This window comes from Fringilla coelebs (genome assembly GCF_963513975.1).
Source record: "Fringilla coelebs genome assembly, chromosome: 22".
Lineage (NCBI taxonomy): Eukaryota > Metazoa > Chordata > Aves > Passeriformes > Fringillidae > Fringilla > Fringilla coelebs.
Genome location: NC_140048.1, coordinates 4,416,995 through 4,429,976, shown reverse-complemented (window position 1 = coordinate 4,429,976; position 12,982 = coordinate 4,416,995). Strand labels below are relative to the sequence as shown.

Below are 12,982 nucleotides of genomic sequence, written 5' to 3'. Positions count from 1 at the left end.
GCTGTCTTGGGGTACACAGGCACCCCGGGGGTGTATGGGGGGCTCACGGGGCACCCCTTGCGGTTGGGTGCCCTGAGGGTGTGTGGGGCTCTCAGGGGTCCATGGGAAAACCTGGGAGGGGGCAATCCCAAGCATATAGGGCACCCATGGGGCGCCCATGAAGCACTTTGGGGTGCTTGGGGCAGTCGGGGGGTGAATGGGGCACCCTAAGGACATGTGCCCCCCTCTTCCTCCGCCCGGGGCTGTGGGGCAGGCAGGGGGGAGGAGGAAGAGAGGTGGAAGAGGAGGAGGAGGAGGGAGGAAGGGGCGGTGATGCCGGGCGGCTCTGCCTTCCCGCTGCCCCCGCCGCGCCCGCGGAGCGCACGGAGGGACCCGCACCGGCTCCCCAGGTAGGGGACAGGGACGGGGACAGGGTCACCCCCCGAGAGGCTGCAGGGCCACCTCCGGGCAGGCCGACACCCCTCTCCCCGGCAGAGAACCTCGCCCGCAAGGTACGACCCCCCCAGGTAGGGAACAGGGGCCACCCTCAGGTAGGGACCACCCCAGGTGTGGGAGTGGGACCCCCCCCAGGAGGGGACAGGGGACACCCCAATATGGGACACGTGATGGGAAAAGTCGTCCTGGGATGAGACAAGGGGACCAAGAGCCACCCCCAAGGAGGGGACTGGGGCCTCTCCCAGGGAGGGAATGGGGGCTCCCAGGCAGGGGGACACGGTGGGGCCACCGCTCCATAGGGGACAGGGCACTGCCAGGTAGGGGACTGGGAGCGGTGGGGCTGCACGGTGGGACACAGGGGATGCCGGGGGGGCTGCAAGGCCACCCCCCAGGTGAGGGACAAGGGGACAGTGGGACCACTCGGGGTGGGGGAAGATGGGACACCAAGCGTTGTGTACCCCCATCCTATCCCTTTTGCCTTGGGCGTCCTCGGAGCACCTCTGAGAGGTCCTGGGACAGGGGACAGAGTTGAGGTGCAGTTCTAGAGGGCTGTGTCCCATCCCAGTTTTGGGGGTTGTGGGGATACCCCGTAAGTGGCCTTATCCCCTCAATCCCACCTGAGCTTTCATCCCAGGAGATTTCAGGGAAACCGGGGGGGTTCCTTTCCAGTGTGGCCTCGGCCACCCCAAACCAGGATGGAGCTGCATGGGGAGGGGGGAGCCCCGTTAATGCACCCCTCGAGCCTCGGCCACCCCGCCGGCCCCGGGCCGGGGGCTCTGGGGGGTGCCGCCATGGGGCCGCCGGGATCCCGTCAGCCCCGGCACAAAGAGGAATGCGATGAGCACATGGTTCCCATTAACCCCGGAGATTTTTTTTTTCTTCTTTTTTAGGTTGTTTTTTCCTTTTTTTTTTTTTTTTTTTCTTTTTTTTTTTTTTTTTTAATGATTGTTCCTTTCTTTTCTCCCCAGTTTTCCGCGGCTCTGCTGGGGAGGAGGAAAAGCGGCGGCTGCGGCGGGTGAGGAGCTGGGCACGGCCGGTAGCGCCGGTAGCCGGCGGGGAGGGAGGGAAAGACGGAGCTAAGTGCTTCGGGTTCTTTTTCCTCTTTAATCCCTTCCCTGCTTGAGTCAGAGGCTGAAGTCACCGGCACCTCGAAGCTTTTCACCCACCTCGGGGAGTCTGTCTGCCCCTCAAAGGATGTGCTGACCCCCGTGAGTGGGATTTTGCGGGACCAGAGCCGCATGAGACCGGGAACTCATCACACAGGTATTTTTTTAAGCTGCTGATTCACCTCAGGAATGAATTCTGCTTCACTCACACAGCACCCTGACTAAAGCTGCAGGGTTCCCCCCTGCAATCTATTCCATTTAGGAAGGGGAAGCTTCGCCCCAGCTGCTTTTCCCCTTGGGAAGTTGGATAAACAGCCCTTTTCCTTCCTGAGCAGGGTTTCTCGGGGTCGGGTGCATCCTGCCTGTGCTGCTGGGTGCTGCTCAGGGGATGTGTTAGTGTCAGGGACGTGGTAATTCACAGCACTGCACCTCAGTTTTCCCACCTGGAAAAATAAAAGGGGGGATGTGCAGAGCTGGTGATTGGTAGGGAATTGGGGGTAAGGAGAGAGGGAGTGGGGATGTAGAAAGATTTCAAAAAAGGGGTTGCAAAAGCAAAATCCTATAGCAGCTCTGTTTTTTAAAAGGAAAGGTGGGTATTTCCTGCTGCCCATGGGGAGTTTAGTCCCAGGTGGGTGGGAGCAATAAGAGGAAATACAGGAGATGCAAATGCTTATGAGAAGGTGGGATTTGGCCACAGAAGTGTGAAAATGGGAACTATCAGCTGCTGCCTCACCAGGACTCTGTACCCTGTGTCCTCCCAGGCATGAGACCATTTATTGCTGTGACGTGGGACGGGACGCTCGTTCCTTCTCTTTTTCCGGGAGGAGGGAGGGAGTTGATGCCGAAGGGCAGCACGGCTGCAGGAGCTGCCAGTGTGCCTGCAAGTTTTACTCACTTTCTTTCTTATTTTCCCTAGAATCAACCCCCGATCCGGCCCTTCCATGGCTTCAGCGATGTCGCCAGGGAAAGCAGAGAAAAGAATCACTTCATCCATCTTCATCACCCTCGTGCCACCGCGGAGGGACGTGGCCACCAAGGAGAAAACGCAAGGGGAGCCGCAGCCAGGTGCTGCCGAGGTCCCTGGCACCCACCAGCCCCAGATCCTGCTGTCACCCCCCCCATTGCCCAACGGAGGTGAGGGGCATCCATGGGGGGCTGGAGTGGTGTGGAAGGATGGTGATGGGGCTGAGGAGGCTGTGGAGATGCTTTGCTAAAGGATGCACGTGCGGAAGGGATGTGGGGGTATTTTATGGGGGGCTATTCCCCAAATCCCTGCACGCATCCCAGCATGGATCCGGCTCCTGGGGACGGGCTCTGTTTGCTCTCCATTGCCGGGTGCTTATCGGTGCTGTTTGTCCCTCCTGCTTCGATGGCGTTTGCTTTTGGGGCAGGTCAGTGAGCGCTGCTGCAAAGCTGTTGGGGTGTTATTGTGACAGGGTGTTATTGTGATGGGGTGTTACTGGACATTATTGATCCCCTTAACCCCCACATCTGTCTGTTGCTGCAGAAACCCACACGGTGGCCCCTGTACATGCATCCCCATCAGTCCTGCCCCTCTCTGATGTGCCCCAGCCCTTGTCTGTGGAGCCACTGGGTCTGGCACTGCAGCAACTGGACCTTGCAGCACCCACCACGCTCCAGGTGAGGATAACAGAGTGCAGTCCCCCCAGTGCCTCAGTTTCCCCACCTGCAGGGTATAACTAAAATGGCTTTGCCCCTCCCCACTTGCCAGGCCTCTTCCACCTTCCCTGCAGAATTGAAGCCACCCACATTTTCCCAGGAGCACGCAGGCAAGCGGCAATGGCAAGATGTGAATGGGGACCTGGGGAGGGACAGCTCCAGAGGTAAGGGAGACCCAGCTGTGCATGGGCTCATCCCCACTTAGGGAAACTGAGGCACATAGCTCCCAGCTGCTCTCCCTGCTTCTTGCAGACATCTGTGCCTTCTGCCACAAAGCGCTGGGGCCCCAGGAGCCGACGGTGGAGGCGATGCGGAAGCAGTACCACCCTGACTGCTTCACCTGCCGCACGTGCCACCGACTCCTGGCTGGGCAGCGCTACTTCCAGAGAGACGGGTGCCCCATATGTGACATCTGCTTCCAGGTACCCATCCTCCTTCAGGGAAAACCGGCACCTTCAGAACATCCCTCGGGGCATGGACTAGTGTCTCATGGCATGTGTTTCCTAAATTCCAGGCCACGCTGGAGAAATGTGCCAAGTGCCAGGGGCTGATCACGGAGCACATTGTCCGTGCCCTGGGCAAGGGCTACCACCCCAGCTGCTTCTCCTGCGCTGCCTGCGGCCGAGCCATCGGCACTGAGAGCTTTGCCCTGGACGAGCAGGGTGACGTGTACTGTGTGCCCGACTACTACAGGTTGGCCAAGGGGGAGGGTCTCCCACACTGGGAGCTGGGTTTTGTCCCCCCCGTCACCCCACAGGGCTCACGCCACCCCCCTTGGCTCCCATCAGGAAATACGCCGTGGTGTGCAGTGCCTGCGAGCGCCCCATTGTCCCCCGTGAGGATGAGGACACCTACAAGATCGAGTGCCTGGGCCGCAGCTTCCACGAGAGCTGCTACCGCTGCGAGGTACAGCCCCTGGGGATGGGGGGCCCCAAAGCCAAGGGGGTGGCACTGAACCTTAGCTGAGCATGGACACAGGGATGGCAGCACCCACAGCTGGTTTTTAGCCCCCAGTTTATCTTACAGGTCATGGGGAGGGGGAAAATAAATAAATTGGGTGGTGGTGATGATGAAGATGTGTCTGGAGAACTTCAGAACTTCAGCTTTGCGTGCTTTTGATGTAGTTTATCACTTTTTCGGAGTGCTGGTGGGTTTTGCAGGGAAAATAGGATGTAACACACACAGTGACCCCTAAAAGGTGGCTTCCTTTTCCCCTCTTGCCCCCAGAGCTGCAGGATGCCCCTGTCACCGGAGCTGACAGAGAACGGGTGCTACCCCCTGGACGACCACCTCCTCTGCAAGTCCTGCCACATCCACTGGCGCAACGAATCATCCTGCTGAGACCCTGCAGCTCATCAACCCCTTCTAGTGCCAGGCACCAAAAAGGGGGTGCCCTCCGTGGAATGTGTCCCATGGCTGATCCCGGGTGCCTGATGCATGCCCAGATTACTGCAGAACTGGGTTTTTATCACCAAAATGTCTCCAGGACCCTGATCTGGTGGGTTGGAGGGGTGGAGAATTGTGGGTATGTCCCAGCACAGCTCTGCGCTCATGATGATTATAAAATGCCCTGACAGAGCAGCAATGAGGAATGGAGGTTTTATTCCTTATTTCTTTTTTTAAACTCCTTTTTCCAAAGGCCAGTTTGGTTTTCTCGGGTGGTGTTTCTTTCTTTTCAAGCTTCCTTGGGGTTTCACTGAAATGTTTCTCTCTGTGGAGAGTGGGCACTGATTTAGTTACTCGCAGTTAAATAAAACCCCAAGTTTAAAAACTCTCATTCCTTTCATCCACCCTGCATTCCAAACCTGTCAAATCCTAGTTTAAAAATAAGGAAGAAAAGCCGGTTTTGGATTTTCTAGGCATGGCAAGAGTTGGTGCATAAAAGTTGATTTTAGTGCGTAGCAATGTGGCAGATGCTGCTGTCACCTGGGGGAGAGCCGAGTGTTGTTTTTTGGGGTGGATATGGGATCTGGTGATGTTTCGTGGTGTTGATAAAAGGGGTTTTGGTGTGGTTTGGGGTTTTTTTGCTGACTATCTGTCCCGGAGCCGGCAGAGGGCAGCCGGAGCACAGTTTCCTTCATCAGGCAGCAAAACTCCAGCTAAAAGAATCCCGCAGGGCCGGGACGCTGGGAAAGACGGACAGCCCCCTTTCTGCATATTATCCAAGATTATATCGCTCTCCCAGTGGAAGCTTTTCGATCTCCTCTCAGTCCAGGCCTCAAACCAGCAGAAATTAGACCATTTCTCTGCGTGCCCAACATCTGCACAACCGATGTTGCCGGTGCTTAGTGGTTTTGTTTGCGAGGGCGTTGCAAACCAGGCGGAGAAACTTTTTAACTTTCTTTTTAACGGAAAGTGTTTAAAAAGCCACAAATCAAGAGCAGAAAATAGCAAGAGCATGTGAGATGCTTAATGCTTTCCTGATGGAAAATGGGAGCTGTAAACAAAGAAAGCAACCACCAGACCAAAAGCTCCTGGATCACATATAACGTCTCTGGTGTGTGCTGTGTTCATGAGTGAAGGGGTTAATGATGGTTAATTAATCACATCAATAACTATTTCCTGATGACTCTTCCCTGTCTACAAAGCTGATTACTCAGTGTTTGTTAATGAGCATCTCCGGGCCATCAATCAGGTCACAACTTGCTTTAAAGGTACTTATTTGTAAGTTGTGGTTTGTCCCAGTCACGTAAGTTGGTGGCTTTGGGTCCAGTTGGGTGGGAACTCCTTGTCCCATGCCAAGGAATTCCTGTGCTCCAAGTCAGCTCTCACTTTCCAAAGCTTCTTGCACTGTGAGGGAAATCTGGCATCAAAATGATGCTAAAAAAGTAAAAGGATGTGGCAGTGGCCAAAGGGAGCAGGAAAAAGCAGGCCCAGAGGGCAAAGGGCTGCTTGCTTTTTGTAATACGGATATTTTTCCACTCGAGGTTTTTGGGGAGGACGGAAGTGCAATGCTGAGTGGTGTTTTGGATCTGTTATTGCAAGTTGCACTACCCTTTCACAAAGGAATGGTGGGAAGGAGTTGGGTATTTCCCCCTTGGAGCGTTCCAGGATGGGCTGTTGGCACTGGGACTGCAGAATTTTTGGCTGGAGACAGGCAGGGAAATGCTTTTATTTACAGGCAGCCTTGGAGAAGGTCCTGGAAAGCAAGGAGAAAGAAAAGGCACCACTGGAGAGTTTGGCAGCACGGTGAAGGGATGTGGTGTGGTCAGATTTGACGTGATATTTCAGGAGTGGAGGGTGACAAGGGACAGGGATACATGGACACAGGTAAGAGGACAGAAAGGCTGATTTAAGGCATCTTCTTCCCAGATAAAGGGAGAAGCACTACGAGCTGAGGCGTGGGGAGCATTGTGCCTGGAAAGCACAGCCCCGTGTTTTCCCTTGGGAGGAGCTCGAGGAATTCTGAGCCGCATGCAGGAGATCCTGCAAGAGCTGGATCCTGTCCCACTGCCGAGCAAACCCAGATTGGCTGCAGTGGCTCAGCCTGTCCTTGGGCTCCTCACCCTGTCACAAGCACTTCTGCAAGCACCCAGGTCTGCAGAAATAACCAACCACACATCCTGCCTTCAACAATAACATTTTGGGGGGCTGGGCCCACCTCGGGCCACCCAGGTGTAAACCCCTCTCCAAGTGCCTCCTCTTGTCCCTGTGGCAGTGGCAAAGGGCAGAGAGGATGGCAGCGCTCCGGATGGCTCCAGCCCTTCCCTTGGCTGCCGCAATCGGCTCTTGCAATCCCTCTTGGCAGGCTGAGGAGAGCGGGAAGGACCTGGCTGCCTTCCAAGGAGCAGCAAATGCAAATATTTCCTCACTTCAGGCTGGGTGCGGCCCGCGGATAAAATTTCCTTGGGCTTTCCCAGCGAAGGCATCTGATCTCTCCCTCTGCTGCGAGGCCAGCTTGCTCCCAGGAATACAGCCGTGTGTCCCATAAAAAAAGCCTAAAGGTCATCTTTTCACAACTCAAAGAACTGCCTGATTTTTAAAAAGAGGTTTTAAATTGAAGGAGGAGCTGCCAGGCACAGCTTGTAGTGGTTTTGAATCAGTGGTTAAAGTGTTGCTTCATGGAAAAAAAAAAAAAAAAACACAAAAAACCAACCTTTTTGCAGGTTTCTTTGGAAAATTGAAGATTTGTAATGTGGTGCAAGGAAAGTGGGATGATAAAGGGGGCAGGAAAAGGAGCTGGGAGCAAGGTTGGGTGCTGGCAATGGTTTTTCTCAAATAAGATAAAAAGAGCTGCAGGAAAACTGGGGTGTTTTTTGCTTTCGATCCCAGGTTAATGGCAGTCACATCCCAGCCAGCTCCCTGCAGCGTTTTTCTTCCCCACAGAGTATTCAGACCTATTTTCTACACGTTCCTTTGAGACAGCCTAAAAAAAAAAATTATGTTTCTTAAATGAAAAGTGGTCTGAGCCTGCTGATTCTGGAAGACGCAAAAACCAGCAGGGATTATACAAGGAACAGCCCAAAGCGCGGATTTCTCCAGGTCATGCAACACAGGTGAGATATATATTAAAAAAAAAAAAAAAAAAGCTGTATGCTAATATTCTCATTTATCCCCAATTTTCCTGGCAAAACTGAACCACCCACTGCCACAGCATAGTTTGAAAACACATTGATTTTGATAGCATGAGGGGAAAGGGATGAGGCGAGTGCGCAAGCGCGTTACCAGGCTGCGAGTGCTATACTGGCTTCTTTATAAAATAAAGGATAATAAGCCCAACCCACCCTATTTCTGTGAACAGACACACAGCACACACCTGCGAGCTGGGTTTTGCTATTTCATATCCCAGATTTCCTTAATTGTATCAGTGATTACAGCATCCTGAAGCCCTAGTTCCTGAAAATCACCAATTTTCACCCAGATTTGGCTTTGAGTGGTTTAAGTTATATGTTTATTTTGATGAAATGTCCAGTAAAGCAGTGTGAGGTGTTTTATTGAAATAAAAACATGGATATTTTTGGAAGAGGTTATCCCCTTTGTCAAGAGGGATTATTGACATCAGGGATTTATCACTGGGGGGAAAAAAGTGGAGAAGGAAGGGGAATAAATATGTATATAATAATATATACCTTAATTCTCCGTGCTGCTAAACTTCTCCTCACAGCCAAGCTGGGGAATATGCTTTACTCTCATTTATTGGACTGCTTCATCTGACTATGTTGGTTTTTTATTTTATTGTTTTTTTTTTTTACTGAAGCGATGGGGCTCCAGGCGGGGAGTTAAGCACGAAGTGTTTCGTGAGGAAAAAGAGAAACCCCTGAAGAGAAAAAAAAATATAAAATGAGGGTTTGGGGTGACAAAAGGCGGCGCCGGCCGGGGCTGCCCCTCACGGCCCCTCAGGCGCTGCCCCCCGCGCTCGCTTCACAAAATGGCCGCCCGGCGGGGCCGCGGGAGCGGCTCTGAGGCGACAAAATGGCGGCGGGCGGAGAGCGGTGTGGGCACAGCGGAGGGCTCTGATCCTGTGGGAATCCCCTCCGGGCGGGCGGCGAAAGCGCTGCGGGTGAAACCTGACCTTCTTCTTATCCTCCCCCCCCCGCCCTTTTCTTCTCGCCGCCTTTGCGAAAGGATGTGAAAATAGCCAGAAATGCGAATTTTTATTCGGCCATGGCGGAGCCCCCGGTTTCTCCCTTCACCTCATCTCCCCCCCCCCCCCCAATCCCCGCTCCCCCAGTTATACCCCTAAAATGTTATGTTATTTTTCCCCCTCTCAGCTGAGGGGTTTTGGCCCTGTATTGCGCTTTCCACATGCCCGCCACCCCTCCCTTCATCATCACCACACACACCCCCAAGGTGGGTAGTTTTATGCCTAATTCTTCGCTTTTCCACCGCTTTTCTCCTTCGCAGGGGTTGAAGCCGCCATCTCCCGGTCTCCTCACGGCATGGAAAATCCCCAAAAGTGCTTAAGGAAAAAAAAAAAACAAAACAACACAAGAAAAAAAAAAGTCCCAAACGCACGAGGATTGATTTATCATCGGAGCCGGAGCGGTATGGGAAGAAGCCATCGCTGCTCGCCTGCTCCACACGACAGCTCGCCCGCCATTTGCTTAATTAAAATCATATATTGGTGTGATCAGACGTGGTAATACCATTAAAAAAACCCAAATCCCGTAACATCCACACGCTCGTTGTTGGAGGCTGTAGCCAAGGTACTATGCGCTTTTTTTTTTTTTTTTTTTTTGGTTTGGGTTTTCTTTTTGTTGTTTTAAATACTCTTTTAATGTTGCCTTACCCTTTTTTTCCTGCATCAGTGTTACAGGCTATAATATTGCCTCTTAATTCTTAAAAGCTACGTACCTGAAAATACTATTTTTTTCCCATAGAATTGCAGATTTTGGCCCATACAGATGCTCTTTTATTTCTACGGATACAGAAATACTTCTATATGTTTATTAAATATAATATATACATACTGCTATATATTTAACATTTTTACATATATTACCTTTTCCCAGGGGGTACTTAAAATATAAAATAAGCACACACACCTAAAAACTATAATTTAATTATATATAATCACTATAACTTTGGCCCAATATATCTTTGATTTTATATATATATATATTACCTTTGTTTTCCTCCATGGGTTTCCTACTACAATGTGTCCTAAAAGCAGGAGAAAAAAATGCCATCAAAAATAAAAATAATAGAAGAAAAAATAACAAAAACCAACCCATCTCTTTTTTTACAGTCCATGATGGAAGTTTGTGCCTGAATGTTTTATTTGTTCCACAGAGATGTAGATTTTCCTTGGGAGATTTGGGAAGGATTATTTTTTTAATGAAAAAGAGGAAAAAAATACACCCAGAAAAAAAAAAAAAAAAAAAAACCAAACAAACCAAAACAAACAATGAAAAAGAAACAAAAAGGAAAAAAAGCACAGCAGAACCAAACCGCAGTAAGTGAAGCTGCAAAGGCAACCCAATAGTCCGGATCAGACAATTCACTGCACAAAAAAAGGATAAATGGAACTGCAATGGCCGGCTTTGCTGTAGATCCAGGAGGAGGGATCAGCTCCTTTATCCCACCATCTCGCGCTACAAACACCACCATTTTTTTTTCCTCTTTTTTTTTTTAAATACGCTTTGTTGGGGCGTTTTGTTTCCAGCCGAGGCGGCTGCACCACCCCCTGAGCCGGGGCTGCCGGAGCCGCTCGGGGGCTTCACTTTTACAGAGATCTCTTATTTTCCCCCGGCCTTGTGCAATCCTCTCCCTTTTATTACACGGGTTTGGTTGTTTTGGTTTTGTTTTTTTTTTTTCCTCTCCCCTCTGCGGGTAGAAAGGTTTCTCTCCTCTCTCCAGCTTGGCTGCTTGTTCCAGAAGTTTCCACGGGGGCGGGGAGCCCCCACTGCGGCGCCTTTGCCGCAGCGCCGGGCAGGAGGAGGAGGAGGAGGATGCGGATGATGCGCCACCTCTCCCTGGCTGGGAGCCTCATTCCAAGCCGCTCCCCCTTGCTCCGTTCCCCAGCCTTGAAAACAGCGCTGGGAGGTGTTTGCGACTTGGTGGAGGGGTTTGGGGATTTTTTTTGCGGGTTTGTTTTTTTTTTTCTTTTTTTCCCCTCTAAATAAATGGAAAGCAGAGCTGTCGCTGATGGAGATGGATGGGGCAGGGTTGGCAGCGCCGCAGCTCTGCTCCGGCGTGGCCATGGCACCGATGGCATAAGTGACCTTTCCCAGGCGGTGGGAGAGGGGATTCCCCCTCCGCCCCAGCATGCTCCTGCTCGGAATTCATTTTAAATAGCAGGAGTATTATTTTTTATTTTCCTTCCCCCCTCCCATTTCTCCTTCACTGTTTTGTTTTGGTTTTGTTGTTTGGTTTTATTTTTTTTTTCCCGAAGCTTCCTCATGATCTTTTATTTTTTTCCTCTGTGTGTTTTGAATTGCATTTTAAAATTGCCCAGCTGGAGACAAGGCTTGATTAGAGCTGGAACAATAGCTCCCTTTTATTAATAACGGGAAGGATTTACAATCGTACAGCACCTTCCTTGGAAAGCTTTCCAAACCATTTGCAAACACTCACAAATTTGAGATTGTGCAGCCCTTGGCTGTGAGGTGGGTAAGTATTTAATGGTGCCACCACCCAAACTCACTTTGGTGGCAAACCTCAATTTCTGAGTGCTTAAAAAGATGACAAATTTGGTTGGCTTTTTTTTTTTTTTTTTTTGGTGGGGGTGGTGAGTGGGATGGGGTGGGGTGTGGAGCTGGCTAAAAGCTGTAACCTAAATCCGTACATGCAGAGTATTTGCTGCGTCCTGGGAACTGGGCTGTTCTCCCTCCAGCCACGCAGCTTTCCAGAGCCGAGCTGTGGATTTGCTGTATGTCAGTAAACATCTGCTGATGGATTTTTCTAATTTTTTTTTTTTTAATCCATCCCCTTTTTGCAGTCCCTAAGTGACCTCCTGCAGTGCTGCCTCCACTGCGGTTCCAGCACAGCCTTGCACTGGAGCACGAATGTGTGTCCCTGTGGGCCAGAGTGACCTTGCTGGGGGGACTGGGCCCACCCAGCGATTCAGGTGCTCTGCTTTCATCCCAAATCCCTGCACCCCGTTTGTTTCCAGCACCCAGGGAGATGCTGCAGTTATGGGTTAAAGCTGTTTCATGCCTTATTTTTTTCCTCTGTTTTGTTTGTTCGTTTATTTTTCCAAGGGAAACAATGTATTGTTTATGAAACCCTTCTCCACAGCAGATCCCTGCAAACCATGCAGGGATCCATGAGTCACCCAGGCAGTGGGATCTGGCCTCGCCAGAAACATGAGGGACAAGGCTCCAGCCATGTCCGCGTGTGTCACACACGGGCCAGACAAACCCACAGTGTTCCTGCGGTTACTTCTCTCTGCAGAGCATGAGTGGGTCCCAGGGCTTCCCTTTCCCACTGCTTGCTGGTTCACAAAGGCTGATGCTTCTGGAAAAAGCTCTGCCTTGTGGCCTTTAAAATAAATAAATAAAGCAGCGCTGCTGTGGATTAGTCATCCTTATTTTTGAAGGAAGCTGTTTGCCAGCACTGTCCGAATCACGCATGTGCGTGTGAGATGGGAACTCCAGAAGGCTGCTAACGTGCTCTGCTCGCTGCTCCTTGGAGCTCAGCCACTCGGCCTTCGTTGAGCTGCTCCTGGCAGGTGGAAAAACTGACAGTCCAGCTTTCCAGACCTTTCCCTCCTTTTTTTTTTTCAGTGCTGGAATCTGCATTGGCAGGTGTGCAAATGTGGAGACTGTAACAGGCAAGTGAGGATGGATGAGCTGTTTTCTGGGGTCACATCCAACTCCAGAGAAGAAACCCTGGTGATTTATAATTTTTTTCTTGTCTCTGGTAGATTTTATTCTGAGCTCCACTGTATCTTGTGAGAAGACTAAGTTTGACCCTTTTGGCTACTAAAAATGGTTCTGTTTTTAAACCTTGGTACTTTTTCCCTTCCCTGTGGTCATGCAGAAGAGCAAGCAGTGCAATTAAACAGTACAGCAAAGGGCAGCTCCCTCCCCCTTTCCCTTTCAAAAAATCCAGAGTTGTGTGTCTTGAACTGCTGCATAGGCAGAAAACATACAAAGCCCTTGTCAGCATTGTGCTGATGTGTGGCACGTTAAAAAAAATACACACAAAAGGGGTGGGGAGAGCGGGTGCCTCCAGGGAGCAAAACTGTGGGGCCCCTTTCCCTCCAAGCCCACAGACCTACGTGGGATAGTCTATTCCTCCTAATTTTGCTCAGGCAAAGGCAGTGGAGGTCGGAGGGAGTGTTGAACATCTTAAATGGTGTTGATGAAGATCAGGGT

General features: G+C 51.1%; 1 protein-coding gene across 2 annotated transcripts; it reads left to right on the top strand.

Annotated features, from left to right (window-relative positions):
- Positions 1-845: 845 nt before the first annotated feature.
- Positions 846-4,945, top strand: FBLIM1 (filamin binding LIM protein 1). Of its 2 annotated transcripts, XM_084220087.1 has the most exons (9): positions 846-1,450; positions 1,564-1,698; positions 2,458-2,675; positions 3,049-3,182; positions 3,274-3,385; positions 3,474-3,643; positions 3,736-3,914; positions 4,010-4,127; positions 4,449-4,945. In XM_084220087.1, the coding sequence occupies exons 3-9, from the start codon at positions 2,483-2,485 to the stop codon at positions 4,560-4,562; spliced, it is 1,020 nt and encodes a 339-aa protein (XP_084076213.1). In that variant the 5' UTR covers positions 846-1,450; positions 1,564-1,698; positions 2,458-2,482; the 3' UTR covers positions 4,563-4,945. The 2 variants fall into 2 exon arrangements, with proteins under 2 accessions (XP_084076213.1, XP_084076212.1); XM_084220086.1 differs by having other exon boundaries at positions 846-1,698.
- The last annotated feature ends 8,037 nt before the right edge of the window (positions 4,946-12,982 follow it).

What these genes read in the sequence shown, in the direction of transcription:
- FBLIM1 (XM_084220087.1), top strand. Translation starts at nt 2,483, where the DNA reads ATGGCTTCAGCGATGTCGCCAGGGAAAGCAGAGAAAAGAATCACTTCA. An exon ending in TATGTGACATCTGCTTCCAG is followed by an intron (nt 3,644 to 3,735) that starts GTACCCATCCTC and finishes CCTAAATTCCAG; the next exon opens with GCCACGCTGGAGAAATGTGC. An exon ending in TGTGTGCCCGACTACTACAG is followed by an intron (nt 3,915 to 4,009) that starts GTTGGCCAAGGG and finishes GGCTCCCATCAG; the next exon opens with GAAATACGCCGTGGTGTGCA.